Source organism: Syngnathus floridae, chromosome 10, assembly GCF_059516105.1.
Source record: "Syngnathus floridae isolate MCC-2025c chromosome 10, RoL_Sflo_1.0, whole genome shotgun sequence".
Classification (NCBI taxonomy): domain Eukaryota; kingdom Metazoa; phylum Chordata; class Actinopteri; order Syngnathiformes; family Syngnathidae; genus Syngnathus; species Syngnathus floridae.
Genome location: NC_142422.1, coordinates 4,963,725 through 4,990,399, shown reverse-complemented (window position 1 = coordinate 4,990,399; position 26,675 = coordinate 4,963,725). Strand labels below are relative to the sequence as shown.

Below are 26,675 nucleotides of genomic sequence, written 5' to 3'. Positions count from 1 at the left end.
GATATATATATTTATAATTTAGTTGATGACTACAGTACTACACTTTAGTGCGACTAGTATGAAATAGTATATTAAAAAAAAGTGAAAGCACAGTATTTGTACATGTACAGACTGACCTTTTTTCCTTTATATCCAAATGGCAAAAAATGATTATGAATCGTCATCGGGAGCTGATAAATGAACTGTGCTCTCTATGAAATGAACGATGCTCTCTATGCTAGTTTCCCATTATAAGCAAAGGTCACGCGCAGTGCCATTATCACGCTTTAGCCTCATAGCCCTCACACACCCAAACGCATACACGCATGCACGCACGCACGCACGCACACTGGCAGATTCAATCTAATTCTCCCAGGGCAGATGTCCAGTGGTGAACGGATCACTGCTGACATCTGTCCATCTCTTCTTGATCCGCCCTGATGTGAATGCACCCCTATCAGTTCACATAAAGTAAGCGGCGACGGTGGAAAAGCTCTTTAACAGGTTCAACCCTGAAAGGCTGTTTTGAATTTCACTAAAAAGCCAAGCGACACAAGCAGCAAAGTCAAACGACAACGCTAAGTGTGCCCCGTGGTGCTTGACACTTGGCTTTTCTTATTAACACATCCGTGTACACCTCAAAACATCATGCAGCGTCTGCAAGAAACGCATACGTGCCTACTTAGCGCCATGTGCAACCAACGGCGTGAAATGATATTTCATTTGAAGGAATCTGGATTAAATTCTTTGAGCCCAGGTTGGTTTACCTTGTTACAGCAGAAAGGAAAAAAACGCACACACACACTCTCACACACACAGCAAGTTAAGAAATTGAGTAATTGCTGAATTTGTGGCAATAAGGAAATGTTCCTCTAAATGCAAAGACCTTGAAAGGTAACATTAATCCAACACATGCATTACAACTAATCCATAGAGTGCAAATCTAGGGAATGAGTTCATGAATAGATTTAACATAGAGAAGCAAAACAAGTCAAATCCCGTACGGTGGATATTTAAGACCCACATTTGTATTTTCGTCATTTTGATTCAATTGCAGCCCGTAGCAAAAGCTCATGTTAAGTCTGGTGTGTTTTTGTGGTCTGCGTGTGTGTCTTCACACTGCTTCCACCGTTTCCCCCATTGTGCGCCTCTGTTCCTCCCTCGCTCCCCATCAGCAACGTATTCATGTAATTAAGCCGCTAATACACCGTCAAAGAATTGTCTAATTCGGCAACGAGGAATTAAAGGAATCTGGCATGAGTCATTAGCCAGTCGAGATGTTCTGTAGAGCCTTTTCAATAAGGGATCTGGAGAGCTGTGAATCACTCTCTACAGCACACAGTCGTCACTCTATTTTTGTAAGACTCCATACGAAGCATTAATTGCTAAATGTGAGCGAGGCAAATTGAGTGTGGGTGTGGTATAGACAAATACTTCACAGCATGTAATCCGTTTAAGCAATCAGGCAATGAAGTGAATTATTACCCATTGTAAACAGTTTGATACACTGGGCAAGATACTTAATTGCATTTTTTTTTTTTTTTGCCCAGTCCAAAAAAAAAAATCTCAATCTGGCTCTACTGGGGGGAGGATTATGAAACTGCTCATTACTTCTTGAATTTAAAACGTTTGACGGAGAAGGACATAAAGTTTCTGATGGAAAATGTCGGCCCTTACTCGGCGTCTAATAGCTTGAGCGCCAAGACTCAAATTAGCCTCTTTTGATTCATTTTTATGTAGCCCACCTGCTACTCAACAGGCTACTCTGACACTTTGTAACACACACACACACGCATACACACACAGTGCACTATAGTGCTCCAATTACACATTTTTCCTTCTTCAGTCAGATGGAGGCCACTACATTAGCGCCACATTAAGGTTTTATGCTACCAAGTAGTTCAATTTGGTTCAACTTGGACCAGATTGGTCGGGTAAATCCATTCTAAAGGGCTCAATAGCCGTGCAGGTACGCTTCGTTTTTGTTGGGTGGAGCTACAACACAGAGAATTTTCACTTTGGAAATGTCAGGTAGCTTAACATTAATAATATTTGCATATCTGTTGTTGTGCAGAAACAACAAATACTCTCGGTGCACTGAAAGATGTCCAAAATCTGGTACGATACAGATCTTTGTTCCATCGGAATGCCAAAAAAAAAAATTGGTTGGTTGAGATGGAGTTTTGCTTTAATTATGCTGCTGGGTGGCAGAGGCAGCGGGAGGGGAGAGAGGGTGAGGGACAGACCACAGGCCCTCCCTGAGATGAAGTGGATAATTGAGTGCGGAATAAACACTGCCAACAAGCAGCCTCATTCAAACTCAGAAAGAATGAGGGGGGGAACGGAAAAAAAGAGGGTGAGAGCATAAGCAAAAAATCCCCGCCACCCTTCTTAAAGGGGTGTGGGGGGGGTTGCTATTGAAAAGCTATTAAACTTGCATTTAGCAGGATTGATTGAGAATGAAGAGGCCTATTAAAAGAGAGAGACAAGAGGACAATAGCGTGTCTCTGGTTGCCGTATGTTGCCCTCCTTTCAGCAGCTTTCTTTACTGGCGATTGTGATGGTGGTTGGGGAGACCGAATTGGGGGGGGCGAGGGGGGTAACCCTGTCTGTTTAAGCAGTGCAACCAAGAGAAGCAGTTCAGGAAGGGTTGGGGTTGGAGGAGGGAGGGGGGACTTAGCTCAGCCTGAATAGAGGCCTCTTTATCTCCCCGAGTCCCCCTTCCCTTCCATTCTCCATTGAGCAACAATGAAAGAGAGAAGGAGAATGAGTTTTTTTTTCTCCCCCCCCCCCCCCCCCAAGTCTCCCGACTCGCACAGAGAGCCCACTTAGATAACCAACCAACTGTCTCTTTCCCCCGCCTACGGATTAGTTACCTCTGGAGTGCTGCCATCTTTCGCTACTCGTATAGGGTTTGTAATACTCAATCTTTATCATAGTGCCACAAACATTTGGAAAGTGTATTTCTGTTTCTGCGTGTGTGTGTGTGTGTGAAGGCCAGCCAAGCGATCCATTGAGAGTGTGTAGCGCACTTAAACACAACACCACAACGGCAGCAGGTGCCGCTACTGAATTTCAAGCGCCTCAAACAAAACGAGTCCCCGGGGACTTTAAGTGCTGTTTTAATTGTTTAACATCCATTTTTACAAAAAGTACACTGAAAAAGCGGCACATTTGTTTGCACATTCTTTCGAAAAGTGCTTCGTGCCAGGAAGCATAAAAGCATATGGACTTGGGAAAGAGTTAAATAAGTTATGGGGCAATGCTGAGTCTTCTTCTTGACAGGGATATTTATGAAGGAGTGGGGGGAATATGAAATGTTCACCCAAGTCAGCCTCATCCATCTTTTTAAAATGTCAGTTTATTGAACGATCAGCTTGAGTCTTTTCAGGGCTATTTTCACCATCCTAACCCGACACACCTGCTGTCATTCTTTTGTATAGCATTTGCCCTGAAAATATCAATTCTTGTCAGATTCAAAACATGTTCATCCTTCTGTCCTTGCAGCCGCCACCCGAGCAGCCTACTTTTCCCAGCAGCCTCAGGACCAGGTGGTGGTGTCTGGCCAGTCCGTGACTCTACCATGTGTCATTGTGGGCTATCGGGAGATGGTGCAGTGGACCAAAGATGGACTGGCTTTGGGTGGAGAGAGAGATCTACCAGGTATGAATGATGTCACTCACCCAAGATGTTTTGTATTAGCAGATCTAAACATAAACAACTCTTAATAAAAAGTAAATTCTCTTTAGTTTGCTAGTGCTTGTCTTACTCCGATCAATGGCGGGCCCCATTAGAAAGCAAGCTTCTCTTCCTTAACTGTTTAGGTTTTACAAGATTGAACGGTGAAAGGTCGTTGAGTGCTGCGCGCACGTAACGTGATTTGCTGCTTAGCGTTTTAAGGCTTTTGCAGGAAGGGAGATAATCAATCAGCTTTTCACACTGACATTTGATGGCGGAGAGACTGCCTTTCGGCCCCAGAGGCCCTGCCACCGTCTTTATTGTGTCTGTGCTTCAAGGACAGAGTCCTCATGCGTTTCATTCCCCACCTCATGCTGTTCCACACACACACACAATGGCTCAATCCTACCGAGGTGCCGCCTGCGTTCATTTATGACTTAAACAGCTTTTCCACATTTCTTGGCGCTCGGTCCAAATGGGCTCCGTAGTTGTGTCATTATGTGTTTATTGTTGCCGGGTCTGTGTCTGACTGTTGTGTGTGCCGGTTTCACGCAGGCTGGAAACGCTACTCCTTAATGGGCGACCCGCTATCAGGCGAGCACAGCTTGCTGATCGATTCGGCAGAGCTGGTGGATGACGCCGTGTACGAGTGTCAGGCGACACAGGCGGGCCTGCGCTCACACCGTGCCAAGCTGACTGTGCTAGGTAAGATACGCAGCTCGGACTTTGCATCACATGAGACAAGTATAAACACGGGCATTATAAAAAAAAAATTAAAAAAAGTCCAGTACAATGTGTAATTATCTCATTCGGAACAGACAAATGAAATCTGTATTGCATTGTGTACAATATCACTGACCTCTTTAAAGGCTTTACAATTAATAAAATGATTTCTTATCACCACTCAGCAATAACCCCTGAGTGATAAATCTCATTTCTTGATGGAAATGAATTGCTGGGGGCATAATTCTACTAAAGCTCAGCCAAGAGAGCCCAATGAGGGAAGGAAAAAAGTAAACACTCAAGACTGTGGACGTCTTGGCTAATGTGATTGCAGGAATCACAAATGACTGGAGTAGTCACTTGAAAGTCAAGGTCTGCATAGTTAGCACATTTTACGGTGAGCCACAACATTTGTCAACCGCAAGGCAGTTTTTACATTAACGCGATGTGAGTGATCCACTTCTTCACGCAGACATTGAGGAGGGGGGCAGGGTTGTGGGGGGGGTTACAGGTCTTGTGGGACCCAACAAAGCACTGCTGGCATCTGGTGGCATTTGAAGGAATGTCACTCCCCATATATCTACTTAAGCCAGCTTGCTTATAAAAAAGCCAAGTCAGAAAGATCAATCACATAACACAACTGGATGACGGAAAGCTTTCCCCTAAAAAAAAAAAAAAGCTTATTTATATTCGTATACTTATCCAGACTACTTTGACAGATAATCAAACAGACAAGTTCAAGTTTGTATTTGACCTATAGTTTTACTGAGACGGGTTTTGTCTTATACTGACAGAAGGCTTCTTAGTCATCTTTAATTCATGTAAATTGTCTCTTTTTATAATTTTAAACTGAACGGACTGCCGAATGACTAAAATATCCAGTAAATCGTTGACTTCATTTGTTAATTAATTTCACTATATTTTTTTTCCCCTATTGTAATTAAATTGAGATTTATGTTTCAGCGACACTTTGTTTTATTTTTGTAGCAAAGCATACTGTGTCTCATTACTTTCCAATTAGGAATATACATCAGTGAAAGTCTTGCGAGCGGAATTTATTGAAACGGAAACATCTGCTTCAAGTCGGGCCGTGATGAGTCTGGGAAAATACCAAAACCTAGTCTAGCCTGCCCCTGTGCAGATCTAGACTGAACCTTGACTTCTATATGTTTAGGTAAAAGTAGAGCTAAAGAAAGTGCGTGGGGGTCTTGTTTTTTTTTTTTTTTTTCCTTGTGCATGTGTATTTGCGTGCAGTTGCCCGTGTGCCAAAGCAATCCGCAGTCAACGTCTGGAGTGCAGTCAGGGGAATCGGCATGGAAATTAAAATCACCTAGCACTCGGATTCCATTAGTGTCCGTGCGGCAGCAACGGAAAGACCTCTGACAATTCAGACACACACAGTGAAATTGGTTCGGTGGAGGGAGCAAAAAAGGCCAACACAAACCCCGCATTCACGCCGCTCCTTATTGGACCGGGAAATGGACGCCCTCATCAGGGGTGGCACGCTTGGCTTGCCAGTGCTGTGTGAGAAACCATGCAAATAAATGAACAAATAAGCAATTCAGCCCAAACATCGCTCAGCAACAGTGGGAACGATTGCAACAATACCGCTCGTCTCTGCAAAAGGAAATAAAGAATGGGAACTGTGTTATTTTCTCCTCGGAGGACCTCCACTTGAAGACTTTTCATCAATGATACACTGTTAAACAGATCATCATCATACGAGGATACTTGTTTGCTTCTTTTAATGTCACAGTATTGGGGGATGTAATCTAATTAGCTCCATTATTTCAATTTTGAAGATAATGTGCCGAAATTACAGATTATATGTTTATTCTTGTATTTGGTGTCAAAATGAAATTTCAGTTCTATCCATTTTCTTGAATTTTTTTTTTTTCCTCGGGTAAACACCGGACTTGATGACCAGCCAATCGGAAAAAGCGTATAAACAGTCAGTTAATTTGATGTGTTTTGTATTGAGCGATGTGTTTTGTTATTGCTTTACAGTCCCTCCTTCAGATCCCTTGGTGGAGGGAGGCCCTGTTGTGCGTCTTAAAGCCCATACGCCACACAACCTCACCTGCAGATCTTACGGAGCCAAACCTGCTGCAGAGATCACCTGGTACAGAGATGGGGAAGTCATGGAGACAGCCATTTATTCCAAGGTACGTGCAAGTTGCATGATGTAAACAGAACTCAGATACTACTCAGATACAGTTTTCAATCGCCACCCTTGTCTCATAAGATTTGCTCAAGTCGCTCTCTGCAGTCCTCCTCCCATTTTCACTCCTGCTCCCCCTTATACTCCCGGTAACCCCCCCACCCCTTGCTCCCCCCCTCCCCTTCCGCTAATGCAGTGACACTACAGCATAACTGGAGCATGCCAAAGCTCAGACAGCCATGAGGCTTTCATACAGTAGACTTTCTGCAGAAAGCGAATCACCAACACTACAATGCAGAAACACAATGGGGGTGCGGCGAAGCGTGACTCGGCCACGGCTGGGAAAGTGTCACATTTTTCATGCTCTCTGACCACGCTAAACGACGCTAAACACCACATTTAAGGAGGCGAGTGCTTGCAGTGGAGAGGGGTTGGCAGGGCGGGGGGTGAAGAAGAAAGAAAGAAAATTCCAACCACTAAGATATGAAAGGGGTCTGGTGTGATTAGAAAAAATTGTTTGTTGCTGAGGAAGAGCAAAAATCGCTCTATTGATTTTGCTGTCCAGGGGAGAATACCCAGCCTGCCATGCGTGTGACACTTTTGCCTCACTGTCACCATCCAAAAACAGACTCACAAGCAATTTGGCTATTACACTTCTTTGTGTGTGTGTGTGTGTGCAGTATGCATTACCCTCACAATCTACACCTTGCCTCACTTAGGCGTATTGATTTCTGTAAGCAGTAAATAGATTTAAAAGACGATGACAAACAAGGCGCTGACGGCAAACGCTCTCAGAAGTGTAGGAACAGCAAAAAAAAAAATCCCCATGCCGCATCGTAAAATATACTAATATATTTCATCGACGGTGCCAAAGAATTTTAAATTAAAATAGCGTTACTGGCGTATGTATAAAGCTAAAAATAGGATGACATATAGATGTTGTAGTGGCTTCCGGCTGAACCTAAGTGCAAATGCGTATTGCTGCAGACACTGATGGAAGATGGGAAGAGGGAGGCAGCTGTCAGTATGCTTCCAATCATCCCAGAGGACAGCGACTCCGGCCGCACCTACACCTGCAGAGTTCTCAACCAAGCTGCCCCTGCTGGAAGACAAACATCCATCACTATCAATGTCCAACGTGAGTCACAAACTCATCCGCATTCTTACCCAACGAGCACAAATCACCGCAAATTTTTCTTGCAGATCCTCCGTCTGTGGTTTTGTCAGTCCAGCCTCAGACGGTAACCGAAGGTGCCAAGGTTCTCTTCGTATGCACCGCTTCAGCCAATCCGGAGATTATTGGCTACAGGTACGAGAGAATATATTGTTTCTGCTGGTGATGTTGAAAAGCACATCACCTCGAGAGAAAAAAAAAAAAAGTCCCCATGTTTGAATAATTTGCTTGAATGAGCCGCTTGATTGGCAGCATTTGATTATGATTGGCACACGCTATGAAAGAGCTAATAGGCACTTTGATATGCATGGCTAAGTACCTTCCCCGAACTAATAATCTGACTGTATAATGTGATTATTCATCCGTCCCAGGTGGTCTAAAGGAGGCGTCCCCATCTCCGAGGCCAACGGCGACAGTCTGGAGGTGACTGTGGACTATTCCTACTTCACAGATCCGGTGTCCTGCGCGGTGTCCAACTCTGTGGGCAGCACCAATGTCAGCACCCTGGTCGATGTGCAATGTAAGTCGGACCGAAGGAGTGTAAACAAAGCTGTTAGGTCGCGGCCCTGAGGCGTATGTGTTCAACGATAAACACATTGATTCAAACTGTCTGCTTCCCGCACAGTTGGCCCCAGATTGTTGTCGGGGCCAAAGCCAATGACGGTTGATATCGGGATGGATGCGGCATTCACTTGCACGTGGACTGGAAACCCTCCCCTGACCCTAGCTTGGACCAAACAAGGCTCAAGCGAGGTAAGGCGATATACAAACATCTTGAAGACTCAACACTTCATCACTGATCAGCGTCCCTTCAGAGTGAAACATTCACACGTGGCCTCCAGGCATGACGCTTTCACACTTTTCTCTCTACACATTCTTCAAAAAGCTGCACTCGCCATGCTCCCTGAGGGATAACGCCTCTGGCAAAGAACTGTCTGTCCACTGACGGATACGTTGCCGAGCTCCGACTGGCTGTCATCGCGCTCATCTCAATCAGGCCGAGAAGAAGTCAGTCAAGCGGTGCGCTTAAAACATCGACAGCGTATCAGGCAGCCCCTAGCAGCATTTGAATAATAATAGAACATTACTATGCTGGTATAAAAAAAAAAAAAATAGTTTAGTGCACCACATCAGCACTATACGATCCCACAGGAGCGTGTTTCCTCGCTACCAGTGCCGAAGACAAGCAGGTGAAAACACCCCGGGTGGAATACGATTTGAGATGCCGCGAGCGACGTCGTCACATCTGAAAGCAAACACTTTGGGCTCCTTTGAGGGTGAAAGCAGAGCTTTTTCTAATCCACCCGCTTCTACTGTCCCCTCACATAGCCGAGAGTAATGGATTAATTGGGTTACTTTGTAAGTGTGTTGAAAAAGAAAAGTGGAGAGTGTGAGAGGGGGGACTGTGTGGAAATGGGAGGGAGGTCTGAGTGGAGGTAAATGGATTAAGCACAGCTTGATAGAATGACGGGATCAATGAGCTAAGGAGCGTAGCCGCTTCAGAGGCCCACTCACACCATCGCATTGTGTCCTCGCAATTTAATGACAACAATCTTACCGAGCAGCTTCTCAGTTTGTGTTTGAGTATCAAAAAAAAAATAATACGGCAAAACCAACTGAATCCGTAGCCACTCGAACGATGCCACTTGTGTTTCCGAGAACTATAATTCAGTTCATCGCAGTTCAGTTCGGAGTGGTAAACTTTAATTTAATTGGCATTTAACCGCTAGGTGTTTGAGGGAAGATGGCCGCATCAATTAAGTAAACGGTGTTACATCATCAGGGAGAAACAATTCAATAAAGAGCACTGTGCAAAAAAATGTTGAACTATAATTGAAAAGGTTTCTGAGTAATCAATTAAGCAGTTTCTCGCTTCACCCTTTGGGTTACTCTCAAGGGAAAAAATAGTAGACGAGATAGGAAAAGCACTTTGAAACTTTAGTTTAAAAAAGTTAAATCAAAACTGGCATGTAGGGAAACGGTTCAAAAAATACCTGCTGCCTCTAAGAAGTGTCTGCTTATATTTCCATGCTACGCTCATGAACAACCCGTTATTATCTTCCATATCCACCTGCTCCTCCAACCACAGACATCTTACCTCGTCTCATAGCAAAGTGAAAGATAGGAACAAGGTCACCTTTTATATCCTCACCCTTAAACCGAGACTGTACGTGCTGCTTATAATTAACATCGACGAATACATAAGGTGTATATTTTTCGAACAGCTTGATACTTCCAATAAAAAGGATGCTTGAAAGTGGTACGGTGTGGATTTGTTTCAAACTTTTCACACGAGGAGACATCTGAACTGCTCGCTAATAAAAAAGCTCCAGTCTCATTGCCCTACTTCGCTGGTGTCAAACTCAAGGCCCGGGGGCCAGATACGGCCCGCCACATCATTTTATGTGGCCCGCGAAGACAAATTGTGCATCAAATTCGTGTGTCATTACTAGAATTGCAAATTGTCTTCACTTTTAATATCTTTTTTTTTAAGTATTTGACCAGTTTTTACTCTGATTTGAAAATGAGTTATTTGTCAGTTTGTTTTGTAGCTGTATATAATATGAGGTGCTCATACATTTGGGTTGACAGTCATAATGGCTCTCCGAAAGAAGCTATGACGCAAAATAAATGACACCCCTGCCCTACTTTGTCTCTCACCAGGTTTTAAGTAACAGCAACACCTTGCAGATCAAATCTGTGACTCAAGCAGAAGCCGGCACTTACACCTGTAAGGCTATTGTTCCCCGCATCGGAGTTGCGGAAAGAGAAGCCACTCTGACCGTAAACGGTGTGCCTCCTCCGCCGATAGATTACATTTGTCAATTTACTATGTCTGAATGTGTTTTCATTTCTCTGCTTCTGTTCTCTAGGCCCTCCTATCATCACCGCTGAGGCCACACAACATGCTGTGAAGCATTCCAAGGGCAAGCTGGAATGTAGAGTGGGCAGCACACCGCCGCCTTATAAGATTGTAAGTCAATCTCAAACTATCACTTTCGGTGATTCACCCATGTTTGTGACATACATAGCATTGCCCTTGACCTCACCTTCACACCTCCATATTCAACCCACTAATAAAGACACATATTCAGGAATGTAATTGCACCGGCGTTAAATGAAGCGATAGGAGTCGAGGGAGCTGTGGGAGACGGGCTTCCTACGGGTTTCAGCCAAACTGCATTCAATTAGCGGCCTGAGAAGCATCACTCAGCTGACCTCGTTGAACCGATGAATGTATGCCGGGCTGAGAGAGGATAATTAGGGTGCGAGAGGAGAGGCAAGAGAGGTAGACAGGTGCTCTGCTTGCCCTATGCTACCGGCAGCAAAGAGTAGGCCCACTTCAATGTGGCTAGCTCACCCCCCTCAGACCTCACCCGCACGTGGGAGGGTGCTTAAACATAAGCTCGTGAGCTGGGTCAACCCCGTTGAGCTTCCGAGGTCAGCAGAAAGAAAGTCGTACAGAGAGCGATGCTGATACCAGAATGAATGGATTTAAGGGTGTGTTTGCTTTACTCACCAAAGAATCACTCACCGATCTGTTATGTACCATCTTGCTCCTTTCCACAGGTATGGTCCTTTGGAGATATCAGCTTGTCGTCCGGTTCCTCTGGTCGCTACTCAGTGCAGACGGTAACCAACGATCAAGGAGTTGTGTCATCTCTGGTGCTTTCTGAGACTCTGGCGCCGGATTTTGACCTGCGCTACAACTGTACTGCCTGGAACAACTTTGGCACTGGCACCGCCTTGCTCACGCTCAAAGAACAAGGTCCGTACTTTTGTGGGGTTCATCCTGGTATTCCAACTTCCTCCATCCTTTTCTGGGTTAAATGAAGACTCCAAATTGATTATAAATGTAGACGCAAGTGTGAAATATTTTTGATATTTTTGTCTATGGTATGTGCCCTACGATTGGCTAGCAACCGATTCTGGACGTTGACATGAGGACAGGTTCTAACATCTGGTGATTTGCCAGTATTGTATGGCAAAAAGTAAAACTAAATCTGGTTCTGTACCAAGACGGAATTGGTTCCCAGCCCGACAAAATTCCATTAAAAATCAGTCAGGTCGTTTTTGCATAATCCTGCGAAGTAAATCGCCAATCAAAATGTAAAACTCTCCCACTGAAGCCTACTGTAGACAACATAATGAAACGCTCAATCCTTCTGCAAAGGAGACCAGATTAGGTAAAAGCAGACCCCATGCCTCTCCTTATCTTAATTATACTCTCCCAATCGATATGATTTAATCAGCCGATGGTTAGCTTTAATGAATATGTTTGCCCTTATAACATAGATATTGATTGGGGACAAAAGTCAATTAGATGGAGTCATGTGTTTTAGGTTGGACTGATATTCTCCATCACTGTCTCTGAGTCAAACCCAGCATCTCTGGCTGCATTCCACTAAAGTGATCTTCAAATTACACTGGAATGCTGCAGCCAGTGGAAGACTTTGTTGCTGCAGACACCAAAAATAAGGATCTCTGTAGTCATTGAAATCACTGTAGCATAGTGAGGTCTCCAGAGAAATGGGCGCTGGTATCTTCTGGAATCTCTAATTAGATGACTGTCTATTGCTTCATTGCATGTCAAGCCTTGTTACCTTTACTTTGGGGAGATTAGAGACAATAGCCAGTGTGTGATGCTAGATTGTCTGCACAAGCATATGTTTGTGGTCACGGTTAACTGAGGTTGCATCCTGTAGGAACTGACATCTCAGGGATTAGTCTTTTCCTTTGTATCAAATGTTTATCCTGGTCTTGGTATCGGAGGTTTCTGACACTCGAGAAACCATCGCTTTCTTTATTCTGGTTCCAGAAGCCGCACCTATGTTGTTAATTGTGGGTGGCTCGGTTGGTGGAGGCTGTGTCCTGCTCATTTGCGTCATCACGCTCATCTCCATCTGCTGCAGGCACACAGGAAAAGGTGAGCTCAACGGTCAGTATGAGACAGCTGGGTCACTCGCCAATTTTTTCCAAATCAAGCAATCTAGTCCAAGTTGATTTCAAATAGATCCTAACTGTCACTTTTCATTTCCTGCAGGCAAAAGATGTACTCGCCTCTCCAAGAGCGACATCAGAGTTCAAATCGTTCACAGTGATCACAATGCCACACGAGGAAATGACGACGAGGAGGATGTCAAAGAGCCCATGGTAAAATTCCAGATACACTCATGTCATTCAGAGCCAACATGTAACAGAGAGTGGTCTTGTTCTTATCCAAGCGAGGTCTTGTTGGCTGTATTAATTCATCAAAATATGCTCGGTCTTCCCTCAGGCTCCAAATAGTAGCGAGTCTCCCGGGACATCTCGCACAGAACACAGTGATCTCTTGGAAGAGGAGGAGGATGAGCGATCGGACATCAAGGTAAACACACACTTGAAAAAGAATAGCAGGAAACCATACTTTCATTTTCAGCATCTAAAGAATGTCAAGTACTCAAGAGACTTTTACCTCTCTGTGCACTCAAGGATCCCACCAACGGCTACTACAACGTACGCGGCCACGAAGATCGTCACATTCGCGGCGGCGGTTTCTCCGAATACGTTCCCAACCCTCGGCCTGTTTACACACCGTCGCAGCTACCGTCCCCGAGCCCGATGTACGGCCAACACGGCACCCAGCCACGGGTCTACGACTTCGCCCAAAGATACGCCACCAACACGCTGACCCAGTCGACGTACGAACAACAACAGGCCGCCCAACAGCAGCCTTCTCAACCGGCCACCATTTATCCCACCGACCCAACCGTCTACAGTGGCTCCGCCTACCTGCCGGCAACCTACGGTCGCGCCTTCACCAGTTACGTCAAGCCGGCCTCTTATGAAAAAGTGGATGCGTACGACCAGTCGGACGAAGCCAGCAAGGTGTCCAGCTCGTCCCGTTTCTCTTACGCCTCGTCACAAGTGTCCTCCCAACAGTCGGACTACGGCCGACCCTCACAACGTATGCAGACGCATGTTTGATTGGAGTCGGAAATCAAAAGCTACGAGGAGTTAACTACGTCACATACCCATGTGGGAGAACTAACATGAACTTTGTCAACTTTGGACAAGTATTAAGAGGGAGTCACAGCAAGCCATTGACGGGAATGGCGGGATCATCATCGATGCTTAACAAAGCTGAAAATTTCAGCAGATTGTGATGTTCAAGTCAAATCGAAGAGCGATACCTCATCGGTTTATCTCTGCATGATTGACCCACACATGACCCAAACATGTGGAGATAGCCTATCGGTTGACAAAAGTGGTATAGCTGCATTCAAGTTTACTTCGCGCTCAATCTGAAACATCGGCCGTCAAGTTCTTACAGTTTTAAAACGGACATGAACAATCTAGCGTCATCTGTCTTCTGCTGTTTTTTTGGTTGGCATGCCAGAGGAATACTAAGCACATTTGTGTTGATTACCAACAAGTGACTGAGCTAGCCATAGAAACAAACTAACCTGCGAATACTTTGGCCTGACCTTGGACCCCCAAGGAAACAACCGGACCAGAAAATATGAAGATGAGTTGATTTCCATAAAGAACTGGCAAGAGTATGTTTTAATAAGGAAGCAAATGAAAAGGCCATAAAAACCCAAAGATGGTGATCATTTTACAGGGTTGGGGTCCCAGTACTGCATTCCTTACCCTGGTACTGTTTTCTACAGTGTTTTGTGATTGTGGAGCAGGGGAAAGTAGGGTATTAGCAGAACAATCAAATGTGATCGTTTGGAAGTAACATGGTGGCAATCTTTGACTTGAACTAAACTTGTCAGGTGGGAGGGGCAACATGCCGGGCAGTCGTCAAGATGGGCGGTTTACATCTTAATCAAATGGTCTCAAAATGTTTACAAGAAACAGTACTACCCTGGGAAATCTCTGTACAAATGGCCTAAGCCCATGTTTTCTCTCTGTTGCATGCAAATGGTGTGTCTAGTGAAAACATTTAGAGTCATGTCCATTTCATGTTTGAGACGTTTGGTTCTGCATCTGGATCAGTCGCATTCTACCTTGTGGATGTTTCCGTGTTTGATGCCTGCACTGCCATTTGACGGCCTGACGAGAACAAGTCAAACTTGATAGTGGAGGCAAAATCATCGCTTGTCTTTATTTTTATATTTTATATAAGCCTTAATGTACAGCGTGTAAGCTGCTCTATTGTAAAATATCTTTATATAATACGTATCTATCTTCATTTTGGTTGATTTAGAGCCACACATTTATTTTATTTTTTGCTTTACCAATCACCGAATGTTGTTGTTGTTTTTTTGCTTGTTTATTATTTTTATCTCATCTAATTGCCATTTGCTTGATCATTCTTTTAATAATGTATTAAGAATTTTATTTGCTAAATATAAGCTACCATTGCTTGTATCTTTGTACACATATTTATATTTAAATAAAACCATTTCCGATAAAGTCGGCGTTCAAGTGTGGAATTTTGAACAGCTCCACTGCGGAGCGGTGTAGTGTTGGCTCGTGAGTGAACGATTCGTTTAAAAACACGAATGTTTTCAGTGAACAAGAGTGAACGAATCACTTCCGACAGTGATTTATTTTTTCAGTTCATATGACTTCAGCCAGTAGGTGACGGTAATGCGCATTGAAGCTGGTGCCACCTCGCCGTAGAACAAAACGAAGAAGAAAATGAATTAACTTCCCGTACACGAACGAGTCGTGAATTGCATTTCCCGTTCACAAACAGAACGGATCTGTGAGCGAGTGATTTGCATTTCCAGTTCATCGTGAGAACGGATCAGTGAGGGAACGAATCCTGACTTTCGAGTCAGTGGGTGAACTGCCTTCCTTCCCGTGCATCAACGGATCAGTCAGTGAACGTGTTGGGTCTCGCTCCTGGCGTGAACTATGTAAGCTAGAATGTCGATTTACGATTTGCCAAGAAAGAACCACTCGCTGAAACACTGCTTCTTTTATGCACGTTTTCTCCAAGCTAACGGCTAACTTTATTGCATGAAGGGATGCGCCGTTATGCAAAAACGTGGAAATTATGCTTCTCTTTGGGTAATCTTGATTTAAAAAAATTAAAGTCCCAATGATTGTGAGCAGCAGCAGAGCCCCATTTCAACCCCTTACACTGAGTGCCAAGCAGGCTAACGGCTAACTTTATTGCATGAAGGGATGCGCCGTTATGCAAAAACGTGGAAATTATGCTTCTCTTTGGGTAATCTTGATTTTAAAAAATTAAAGTCCCAATGATCGTGAGCAGAGCCCCATTTCAACCCCTTACACTGAGTGCCAAGCAGGGAAGAAATGGGTACCATTTTTATAGTCTCCGGTATGACCCGGCTGTGGTTTGAACCCACAACCTTCCAATCTCAGGGCGGACACTCTCCTCTTAGGCCACTGAGCTGGTAACACAACGTCATAGTGGTATAACACTTATCGTAGTTTTTAAGTAACGTGTGCATATATACGCCTAAATATTATCTAATATATCTACTACAATTTCACATTGGATTGCTGGTTTGAAATGTACTTTTATTATTATTATTTTTAATAAACATTTATGTTTAAACTTGTCTGGTGTTGTTTTCCTTGTTTTTAATATTCGCCAATTAAAACATAAAAATCAGACATTTGGTTAACTGCTTTATATGACAATAAGTGTGATCTAAGGCCCCACTTCCAACACTTACACTGAGTGCCAAGCAGAAGAGGAAACGGGTCCCATTTTTATATTTGTATATGTTGGCAACGGATTTTTTTTCAACCTTTTATTCAAACACTCGGTATAATAACACCATCGACTACAATCCAACAAATACAAAATAAAAACATCAATGTCGGCATAACGTGTGTCGGCTGGCATAGCAGCAAGGCTGTCTGTCACTCACTCGTGAATTTTCGCGAACGAACCTGAAAATGGCGGTGTACCTAATGGAGTGTCTGAGTGACGTCACAGATCAAACAGCCAATCAGAAAATGGAGGGTGAGGGCGGGTGTGGCACTTTTCACTTTCAGTTAAGCTTTGACCATAATTTTTAAGGAATTTTAAGAAAGTGTCGCGAACAATTCGGTGAACGATTCTTTTGAACAAATCTTTTGAGTGAACCGATTCTAAAGATTCAGTTCACTTAAAAGAAACGGAATGCACGTCACTAGTACAAAAGAGTGCAGACGGCAGAAGCCTACCAAGCCAAAATAGCCGACTGGTTAGTGACACGGGCTCCTACGCGGAAAGACCTTGGTACGATCCCAGGTGCGGGCATGTGCCTGACCGTGATTTTAGAATTGGAACCTCGCTTTGTGTGTGTGTGTACGCATGAGCAAACAAATTTATGTGTAAATGCATTAGGTGGCCCCGCCCCCAATTTGGCGGAGCAAACCAATGGATCATACCCACTACCTAGGTGGACAGGGTGAAGAGAGTTAGCAAACCAATGGATCATACCCACTACCCAGGTGGACAGGGTGAAGAGAGTTAGCTTTTAAGGTTAGAGCTAGGGTTAGAGTTAGGGTTGGAGCTAGGCTTAGGGTTAGAGGGTTAGGGTTTGAGCTAGGGTTAGGGTTAAAGCTAGGGTTAGGGTTAAAGCTAGGGTTAGGCTTAGAGCTAGGGTTAGGCTTAGAGCTAGGGTTAGAGCTAGGGTTAGAACTAGGGTTAGAGGGTTAGGGTTAGGCTTAGAGCTAGGCTTAGGGTTAGAGCTAGGCTTAGGGTTAGAGGGTAAGGGTTAGAGCTAGGCTTAGGGTTAGAGCTAGGCTTAGGGTTAGAGCTAGGCTTAGGGTTAGGGTTAGGATTTGGGTTGGAGCTAGGGTTAGGGTTGGAGTTAGAGTTAAAGCTAGGGTTAGGGTTAGAGCTAGGCTTAGGGTTAGAGCTAGGCTTAGGGTTCGAGCTAGGATTAGGGTTGGAGCTAGGGTTAGAGCTGGGGTTAGAACTAGGGTTAGAGTTAGGGCTAGGGCTAGGCTTAGGGTTAGAGCTAGGCTTAGAGGGTAAGGGTTTGAGCTAGGCTTAGGGTTGGAGTTAGAGTTAAAGCTAGGCTTAGGGTTAGAGCTAGGGTTAGGGTTAGAGCTAGGGTTAGGGTTCGAGCTAGGATTAGGGTTGAAGCTAGGGTTAGGGCTAGAGTTAGGGTTAGGGTTAGAACTAGGGTTAGAGCTAGAGCTAGGGTTAGGGTTAGGGTTAGAGCTAGGCTTAGGGTTAGAGCTAGGCTTAGGGTTAGAGCTAGAGTTAGGGTTAGGGTTAGAACTAGGCTTAGTCAGAGCTAGAGCTAGGGTTAGGGTTAGAGCTAGGCTTAGGGTTAGAGCTAGGCTTAGGGTTAGAGCTAGGCTAAGGGTTAGAGGGTAAGGGTTAGCGCTAGGCTTAGGGTTGGAGTTAGAGTTAAAGCTAGGCTTAGGGTTAGAGCTAGGGTTAGAACTAGGGTTAGGGTTCGAGCTAGGATTAGGGTTGGAGCTAGGGTTAGAGCTAGAGTTAGGGTTACGGTTAGAACTAGGGTTAGAGCTAGAGCTAGGCTTAGGGTTAGAGCTAGGCTTAGGGTTTGAGCTAGGATTAGGGTTGGAGCTAGGGTTAGAGCTAGGGTTAGAACTAGGGTTAGAGTTAGAGCTAGAGCTAGGGTTAGGGTTAGAGCTAGGCTTAGGGTTAGAGCTAGGCTTAGAGGGTAAGGGTTTGAGCTAGGCTAAGGGTTGGAGTTAGAGCTAAAGCTAGGCTTAGGGTTAGAGTTAGGGTTAGAGCTAGGGTTAGGGTTCGAGCTAGGATTAGGGTTGGAGCTAGGGTTAGAGCTAGGGTTAGGGTTCGAGCTAGGATTAGGGTTGGAGCTAGGGTTAGAGCTAGAGTTAGGGTTAGGGTTAGAACTAGGGTTAGAGCTAGAGCTAGGGTTAGGGTTAGGGTTAGAGCTAGGCTTAGGGTTAGAGCTACGCTAAGGGTTAGAGGGTAAGGGTTAGAGCTAGGCTTAGGGTTGGAGTCAGAGTTAAAGCTAGGCTTAGGGTTAGAGCTAGGGTTAGGGTTAGTGCTAGGGTTAGAGCTAGAGTTAGGGTTAGGGTTAGAACTAGGGTTAGTTAGAGCTAGAGCTAGGGTTAGGGTTAGAGCTAGGCTTAGGGTTAGAGCTAGGCTTAGGGTTAGAGCTAGAGTTAGGGTTAGGGTTAGAACTAGGGTTAGTCAGAGCCAGAGCTAGGGTTAGGGTTAGAGCTAGGCTTAGGGTTAGAGCTAGGCTTAGGGTTAGAGCTAGGGTTAGGGTTAGAACTAGGGTTAGTCAGAGCTAGAGCTAGGGTTAGGGTTAGGGTTAGGGTTAGGGTTAGGGTTAGGGTTAGAGCTAGGCTTAGGGTTAGGGCTAGGCTTAGGGTTAGAGCTAGGCTAAGGGTTAGAGGGTAAGGGTTAGAGCTAGGCTTAGGGTTGGAGTTAGGGTTAGGGTTAGAGCTAGGGTTAGGGTTCGAGCTAGGATTAGGGTTGGAGCTAGGGTTAGAGCTAGAGTTAGGGTTAGGGTTAGAACTAGGGTTAGTTAGAGCTAGGGTTAGGGTTAGGGTTAGAGCTAGGCTTAGGGTTAGAGCTAGGCTTAGGGTTAAAGCTAGAGTTAGGGTTAGGGTTAGAACTAGGGTTAGTCAGAGCTAGAGCTAGGGTTAGGCTTGCTCTTGCTGTGGTTAGGGTTAGGGTTAGGGTTAGGGTTTGTGTTAGGCTCAGGCTGGCTTTTGCTGTGCTGAGGCTTAGGGTTAGGCTTGCTCTTGCTGTGGTTAGGGTTAGGGTTAGGGTTTGTGTTAGGCTCAGGCTGGCTTTTGCTGTGCTGAGGCTTAGGGTTAGGCTTGCTCTTGCTGTGGTTAGGGTTAGGGTTAGGGTTTGTGTTAGGCTCAGGCTGGCTTTTGCTGTGCTGAGGCTTAGGGTTAGGCTTGCTCTTGCTGTGGTTAGGGTTAGGGTTAGGGTTAGGGTTTGTGTTAGGCTCAGGCTGGCTTTTGCTGTGCTGAGGCTTAGGGTTAGGCTTGCTCTTGCTGTGGTTAGGGTTAGGGTTTGTGTTAGGCTCAGGCTGGCTTTTGCTGTGCTGAGGCTTAGGGTTAGGCTTGCTCTTGCTGTGGTTAGGGTTAGGGTTAGGGTTTGTGTTAGGCTCAGGCTGGCTTTTGCTGTGCTGAGGCTTAGGGTTAGGCTTGCTCTTGCTGTGGTTAGGGTTAGGGTTAGGGTTAGGGTTTGTGTTAGGCTCAGGCTGGCTTTTGCTGTGCTGAGGCTTAGGGTTAGGCTTGCTCTTGCTGTGGTTAGGGTTAGGGTTAGGGTTAGGGTTTGTGTTAGGCTCAGGCTGGCTTTTGCTGTGCTGAGGCTTAGGGTTAGGCTTGCTCTTGCTGTGGTTAGGGTTAGGGTTAGGGTTTGTGTTAGGCTCAGGCTGGCTTTTGCTGTGCTGAGGCTTAGGGTTAGGCTTGCTCTTGCTGTGGTTAGGGTTAGGGTTAGGGTTTGTGTTAGGCTCAGGCTGGCTTTTGCTCTGCTGAGGCTTAGGGTTAGGCTTGCTCTTGCTGTGGTTAGGGTTAGGGTTAGGGTTAGGGTTTGTGTTAGGCTCAGGCTGGCTTTTGCTGTGCTGAGGCTTAGGGTTAGGCTTGCTCTTGCTGTGGTTAGGGTTAGGGTTAGGGTTTGTGTTAGGCTCAGGCTGGCTTTTGCTGTGCTGAGGCTTAGGGTTAGGCTTGCTCTTGCTGTGGTTAGGGTTAGGGTTAGGGTTAGGGTTTGTGTTAGGCTCAGGCTGGCTTTTGCTGTGCTGAGGCTTAGGGTTAGGCTTGCTCTTGCTGTGGTTAGGGTTAGGGTTAGGGTTTGTGTTAGGCTCAGGCTGGCTTTTGCTGTGCTGAGGCTTAGGGTTAGGCTTGCTCTTGCTGTGGTTAGGGTTAGGGTTAGGGTTAGGGTTTGTGTTAGGCTCAGGCTGGCTTTTGCTGTGCTGAGGCTTAGGGTTAGGCTTGCTCTTGCTGTGGTTAGGGTTAGGGTTAGGGTTTGTGTTAGGCTCAGGCTGGCTTTTGCTGTGCTGAGGCTTAGGGTTAGGCTTGCTCTTGCTGTGGTTAGGGTTAGGGTTAGGGTTTGTGTTAGGCTCAGGCTGGCTTTTGCTGTGCTGAGGCTTAGGGTTAGGCTTGCTCTTGCTGTGGTTAGGGTTAGGGTTAGGGTTTGTGTTAGGCTCAGGCTGGCTTTTGCTGTGCTGAGGCTTAGGGTTAGGCTTGCTCTTGCTGTGGTTAGGGTTAGGGTTAGGGTTAGGGTTTGTGTTAGGCTCAGGCTGGCTTTTGCTGTGCTGAGGCTTAGGGTTAGGCTTGCTCTTGCTGTGGTTAGGGTTAGGGTTAGGGTTTGTGTTAGGCTCAGGCTGGCTTTTGCTGTGCTGAGGCTTAGGGTTAGGCTTGCTCTTGCTGTGATTAGGGTTAGGGTTAGGGTTTGTGTTAGGCTCAGGCTGGCTTTTGCTGTGCTGAGGCTTAGGGTTAGGCTTGCTCTTGCTGTGGTTAGGGTTAGGGTTAGGGTTTGTGTTAGGCTCAGGCTGGCTTTTGCTGTGCTGAGGCTTAGGGTTAGGCTTGCTCTTGCTGTGGTTAGGGTTAGGGTTAGGGTTTGTGTTAGGCTCAGGCTGGCTTTTGCTGTGCTGAGGCTTAGGGTTAGGCTTGCTCTTGCTGTGGTTAGGGTTAGGGTTAGGGTTAGGGTTTGTGTTAGGCTCAGGCTGGCTTTTGCTGTGCTGAGGCTTAGGGTTAGGCTTGCTCTTGCTGTGGTTAGGGTTAGGGTTAGGGTTTGTGTTAGGCTCAGGCTGGCTTTTGCTGTGCTGAGGCTTAGGGTTAGGCTTGCTCTTGCTGTGGTTAGGGTTAGGGTTAGGGTTTGTGTTAGGCTCAGGCTGGCTTTTGCTCTGCTGAGGCTTAGGGTTAGGCTTGCTCTTGCTGTGGTTAGGGTTAGGGTTAGGGTTAGGGTTTGTGTTAGGCTCAGGCTGGCTTTTGCTGTGCTGAGGCTTAGGGTTAGGCTTGCTCTTGCTGTGGTTAGGGTTAGGGTTAGGGTTTGTGTTAGGCTCAGGCTGGCTTTTGCTGTGCTGAGGCTTAGGGTTAGGCTTGCTCTTGCTGTGATTAGGGTTAGGGTTAGGGCTGGCTTTTGCTCTGCTGAGGCCTCAGCAGAGCAAAAGCCAGCCTGAGCCTAACACAAACCCTAACCCTAACCCTAACACAGCAAGAGCAAGCCTAACCCTAAGCCTCAGCACAGCAAAAGCCAGCCTGAGCCTAACACAAACCCTAACCCTAACCCTAACCACAGCAAGAGCAAGCCTAACCCTAAGCCTCAGCACAGCAAAAGCCAGCCTGAGCCTAACACAAACCCTAACCCTAACCCTAACCACAGCAAGAGCAAGCCTAACCCTAAGCCTCAGCACAGCAAAAGCCAGCCTGAGCCTAACACAAACCCTAACCCTAACCCTAACCACAGCAAGAGCAAGCCTAACCCTAAGCCTCAGCACAGCAAAAGCCAGCCTGAGCCTAACACAAACCCTAACCCTAACCCTAACCACAGCAAGAGCAAGCCTAACCCTAAGCCTCAGCACAGCAAAAGCCAGCCTGAGCCTAACACAAACCCTAACCCTAACCCTAACCCTAACCACAGCAAGAGCAAGCCTAACCCTAAGCCTCAGCACAGCAAAAGCCAGCCTGAGCCTAACACAAACCCTAACCCTAACCCTAACCACAGCAAGAGCAAGCCTAACCCTAAGCCTCAGCACAGCAAAAGCCAGCCTGAGCCTAACACAAACCCTAACCCTAACCCTAACCCTAACCACAGCAAGAGCAAGCCTAACCCTAAGCCTCAGCACAGCAAAAGCCAGCCTGAGCCTAACACAAACCCTAACCCTAACCCTAACCACAGCAAGAGCAAGCCTAACCCTAAGCCTCAGCACAGCAAAAGCCAGCCTGAGCCTAACACAAACCCTAACCCTAACCCTAACCACAGCAAGAGCAAGCCTAACCCTAAGCCTCAGCACAGCAAAAGCCAGCCTGAGCCTAACACAAACCCTAACCCTAACCCTAACCACAGCAAGAGCAAGCCTAACCCTAAGCCTCAGCACAGCAAAAGCCAGCCTGAGCCTAACACAAACCCTAACCCTAACCCTAACCCTAACCACAGCAAGAGCAAGCCTAACCCTAAGCCTCAGCACAGCAAAAGCCAGCCTGAGCCTAACACAAACCCTAACCCTAACCCTAACCACAGCAAGAGCAAGCCTAACCCTAAGCCTCAGCACAGCAAAAGCCAGCCTGAGCTTAACACAAACCCTAACCCTAACCCTAACCACAGCAAGAGCAAGCCTAACCCTAAGCCTCAGCACAGCAAAAGCCAGCCTGAGCCTAACACAAACCCTAACCCTAACCCTAACCACAGCAAGAGCAAGCCTAACCCTAAGCCTCAGCAGAGCAAAAGCCAGCCTGAGCCTAACACAAACCCTAACCCTAACCCTAACCACAGCAAGAGCAAGCCTAACCCTAAGCCTCAGCACAGCAAAAGCCAGCCTGAGCCTAACACAAACCCTAACCCTAACCCTAACCCTAACCACAGCAAGAGCAAGCCTAACCCTAAGCCTCAGCACAGCAAAAGCCAGCCTGAGCCTAACACAAACCCTAACCCTAACCCTAACCACAGCAAGAGCAAGCCTAACCCTAGCTCTAGCTCTGACTAACCCTAGTTCTAACCCTAACCCTAACTCTAGCTTTAACCCTAAGCCTAGCTCTAACCCTAAGCCTAGCTCTAACCCTAACCCTAACCCTAGCTCTAACTAACCCTAGCCCTAACCCTAACCCTAGCTCTAAGCCTAACCTTAGGACTAACCCTAGCCTTAGCTCTAATACTAGCTCTAAACCTAAACCTAAGCTTTAGGGAGGTGTACGGTTATATGGGGCAGCACACAAGCAACTTTTCTATGATAAAAGTTTTAGGCCCCACTGAGGTTTGAGAGGGGTGAGAGCCCAGAGTACTAACCACTACACTATGGAAGCCTTACTCATAATGTCTGGAATATATATTGTTTTATGGAGTAGCTCACAAGCGAATAGTATAGATCAGTCGTCCCCAACCTTTTTTGCGCCACGTACCGGTTACGTGTTTGAAAGATTTTCGCGGACCGGCATTTAACTAAATAAATAATACATTTATGATAAATATATAAATACGATGAAATGAAATGATAGGACTATTTCTTCCTTTTAGTAGGGGTTTTATGAGTATTTCCTTGCTCTCTTGGGAGCTTAAGATCCGGGGATGCTTTGAGAATAATTGTCAATTATATATGCGCATGCGCAGTTCGCAGTTCTAAAAAGTTCATATGACTTCAACCAGTAGGTGTCAGTAATGCCCATGGAAGCTGGTGCCACCTCGCCGTAAAACAAAACGAAGAAGAAAATAACGTCACTTCCCGTTCACGAACGAGTCGCGAATTGCATTTCCCGCTCGCCAACAAACGAATCTGTGAGTGAACGAATGAGTGAGTGATTCGCATTTCCATTTCATCGCGAGAACGGATCAGTGAGGGAACGAATCCTGACTTTCGAGTCAGTGGGTGAACTGCCTTCCTTCCCGTGCATCAACGGATCAGTCAGTGAACGTGTTGCGTCTCCCTCCTGGCGTGGACTATGTATGCCTGAATGTCGATTTACCAAGGAAAGAAAGAACCACTCATTGAATCACCACTTGTTTTATGCACGTTTTCTCCACGCTAACGGCTAACTTTCTTGCATGAAGGGATGCGCCGTTATACAACAACGGGGAGATTATGCTTCTCTTTGGGTACTCTTGATTTTATAACACTTAAAATAACGTGTTTGCATCTATACGCCTAAATATTGTTATCCAATATATCTACTGCAACTTCACATTGGATTGCTAGTTTGAAATGTACTTTTCATATTATTCTTTTTAATAAACATTTATGGTAAAACTTGTCTGGTGTTTTCTACCTTGTTTTTATATTCGCCAATTAAAAAATAAAAATCAGACATTTGCTTAACTGCTTTATATGACAATATGTGTATGTATATCAACTGCAATCTCTTATTAGATTGCTGGTTTGAAATTTACTTGTATTATTATTTTAATAAACATTTAAATCTGTCAAAACTTGTCTGGTGTTTTATTCCTTGTTTTTATTTTTTGGGCATGAAAACAAAATTTGACATTTGGTTAACTGCTTTATATGACAATATGTATGTGTTTTACGTTGTGTAATATGTGTTGGTGTCCCCAAAAATAAAGAGCAAGTAGTCTATTACACATTGTTGACACGTACAAAAAATGCATAAAGTTATTAGGTACACCTGAAAATGGTGGTGTACCTAATGGAGTGTCCAGGTGACGTCACAGATCAAACAGCCAATCAGAAAGTGGGGGTGAGGGCGGGTGTGGCACTTTTCACTTTCACTTAAGCTTTGGCCATGATTTTTCCCTAATGAACTGGCCTGTTATTAGGTACACCTAAAAATGGCGGTGTACCTAATGGAGTGTCCAAGTGATGTCACAGATCAACCAGCCAATCAGAAAGTGGGGATTTCCAGTCCTCGAGGGGCCGCGTTCCAATATGTTTTCCAAGTGACCCTCGTTAAGCGCACCTGCGTGAAAAGTTTTAGCCATTTTCACGTTCTCCAGGAGCTAAAACTTTTCACGCAGGTGCACTTAACGAGGGAATCACACGGACACTCCATTAGGTACACCGCCATTTTCAAGTGTACCTAATAACAGGCCACTTTATTAGGGATATATCATGGTCAAAGGTCACAGGTGTCAAGCTCTAGTCCTCTGGGCCGCGTTCCAATATGTTTTCCAAGTTACCCTCGTTAAGCGCACCTGCGTGAAAAGTTTTAGCCACTTTCACGTTCAAAAGGAGCTAAAACTTTTCACGCACCTGCACTTAACGAGGGAATCACATGGACACTCCATTAGGTACACCGCCATTTTCAAGTGTACCTAATAACAGGCCACTTTATTAGGGAAATATCATGGTCAAAGGTCACAGGTGTCAAGCTCTAGTCCTCGGGGCCGCGTTCCAATATGTTTTCCAAGTTACCCTCGTTAAGCGCACCTGCGTGAAAAGTTTTAGCCACTTTCACGTTCAAAAGGAGCTAAAACTTTTCACGCACCTGCACTTAACGAGGGAATCACATGGACACTCCATTAGGTACACCGCCATTTTCAAGTGTACCTAATAACAGGCCACTTTATTAGGAAAATATCATGGTCAAAGGTCACAGGTGTCAAGCTCTAGTCCTCGGGGCCGCGTTCCAATATGTTTTCCAAGTTACCCTCATTAAACACACACAACCGATTCTAAAGATTTTCACGAGAACTGGAATGCACATCACTAGTACAAAAGAGTGCAAGCAATTGTAAGCTGCTGGTTGAAATAGCTGACTGGTTAGTACCTCGGGCTCTTGCTCGGTAAGGACTTGGTTCGATCCTAGGTGCAAGAAAACACCTGGATGTGCTTTTGTTGTGCAATTAACCCTTTATTTATTCATTCTTTTTTTTTTTTACCTCGTGTAGTGTACCTATTGAAGTGTCCATGAGGTGTACCTACACACATTGTCATATAAAGCAGTTAAGCAAATGTCTGATTTTTATGTTTTAATTGGCGAATATAAAAACAAAAAACACCAGACAAGTTTTAACATAAATGTTTATTAAAAATAATATTAAAAGTACATTTCAAACCAGCAATCCAACATGAAATTGTAGTAGATATATTGGATAACAATATTTAGGCGTGTATATGCATACACGTTACTTAAAAATGTTAAGTGTTATACCACTGTACTATAGTTCTTGATTAAAAAAAATAATAATAATGATCACTGTGTGGGGTGGGGGGGGAGACAATTCGTTGAAAGATTATTTTGAACAAATCTTTTGATTGAACTGATTCTAAAGATTTTGTTCACTTAAAAGAACTGGAATGCACATCACCACAGTTGTGCTCGGATTTTAATGAAGACAGAAGCAATCGTATGACCCTTGCTGTACGTGTGCGCTCCTCCTGGAACACGCCATGCCCGTCTCGCGGGCTAATAGGACAGAGCTGTGACAAA

At 45.3% G+C, this 26,675-nt stretch overlaps 1 protein-coding gene across 2 annotated transcripts in view; it reads left to right on the top strand.

Annotated features, from left to right (window-relative positions):
- kirrel2 (kirre like nephrin family adhesion molecule 2) overlaps positions 1-15,119 on the top strand; it is a 129,931-nt gene extending 114,812 nt beyond the window's left edge. For both annotated transcript variants that reach the window (XM_088388035.1, XM_088388036.1), the window contains 14 exons: positions 3,487-3,642; positions 4,213-4,362; positions 6,388-6,545; positions 7,529-7,679; positions 7,745-7,850; positions 8,087-8,235; positions 8,341-8,468; positions 10,380-10,506; positions 10,589-10,689; positions 11,286-11,484; positions 12,535-12,654; positions 12,760-12,869; positions 12,994-13,083; positions 13,188-15,119. In XM_088388035.1, the coding sequence (XP_088244161.1) occupies positions 3,487-3,642; positions 4,213-4,362; positions 6,388-6,545; positions 7,529-7,679; positions 7,745-7,850; positions 8,087-8,235; positions 8,341-8,468; positions 10,380-10,506; positions 10,589-10,689; positions 11,286-11,484; positions 12,535-12,654; positions 12,760-12,869; positions 12,994-13,083; positions 13,188-13,682 (2,240 nt within the window). In that variant the 3' untranslated portion in view covers positions 13,683-15,119. The remainder of the gene's footprint in view (positions 1-3,486; positions 3,643-4,212; positions 4,363-6,387; positions 6,546-7,528; positions 7,680-7,744; positions 7,851-8,086; positions 8,236-8,340; positions 8,469-10,379; positions 10,507-10,588; positions 10,690-11,285; positions 11,485-12,534; positions 12,655-12,759; positions 12,870-12,993; positions 13,084-13,187) is intronic.
- Positions 15,120-26,675: the final 11,556 nt, after the last annotated feature.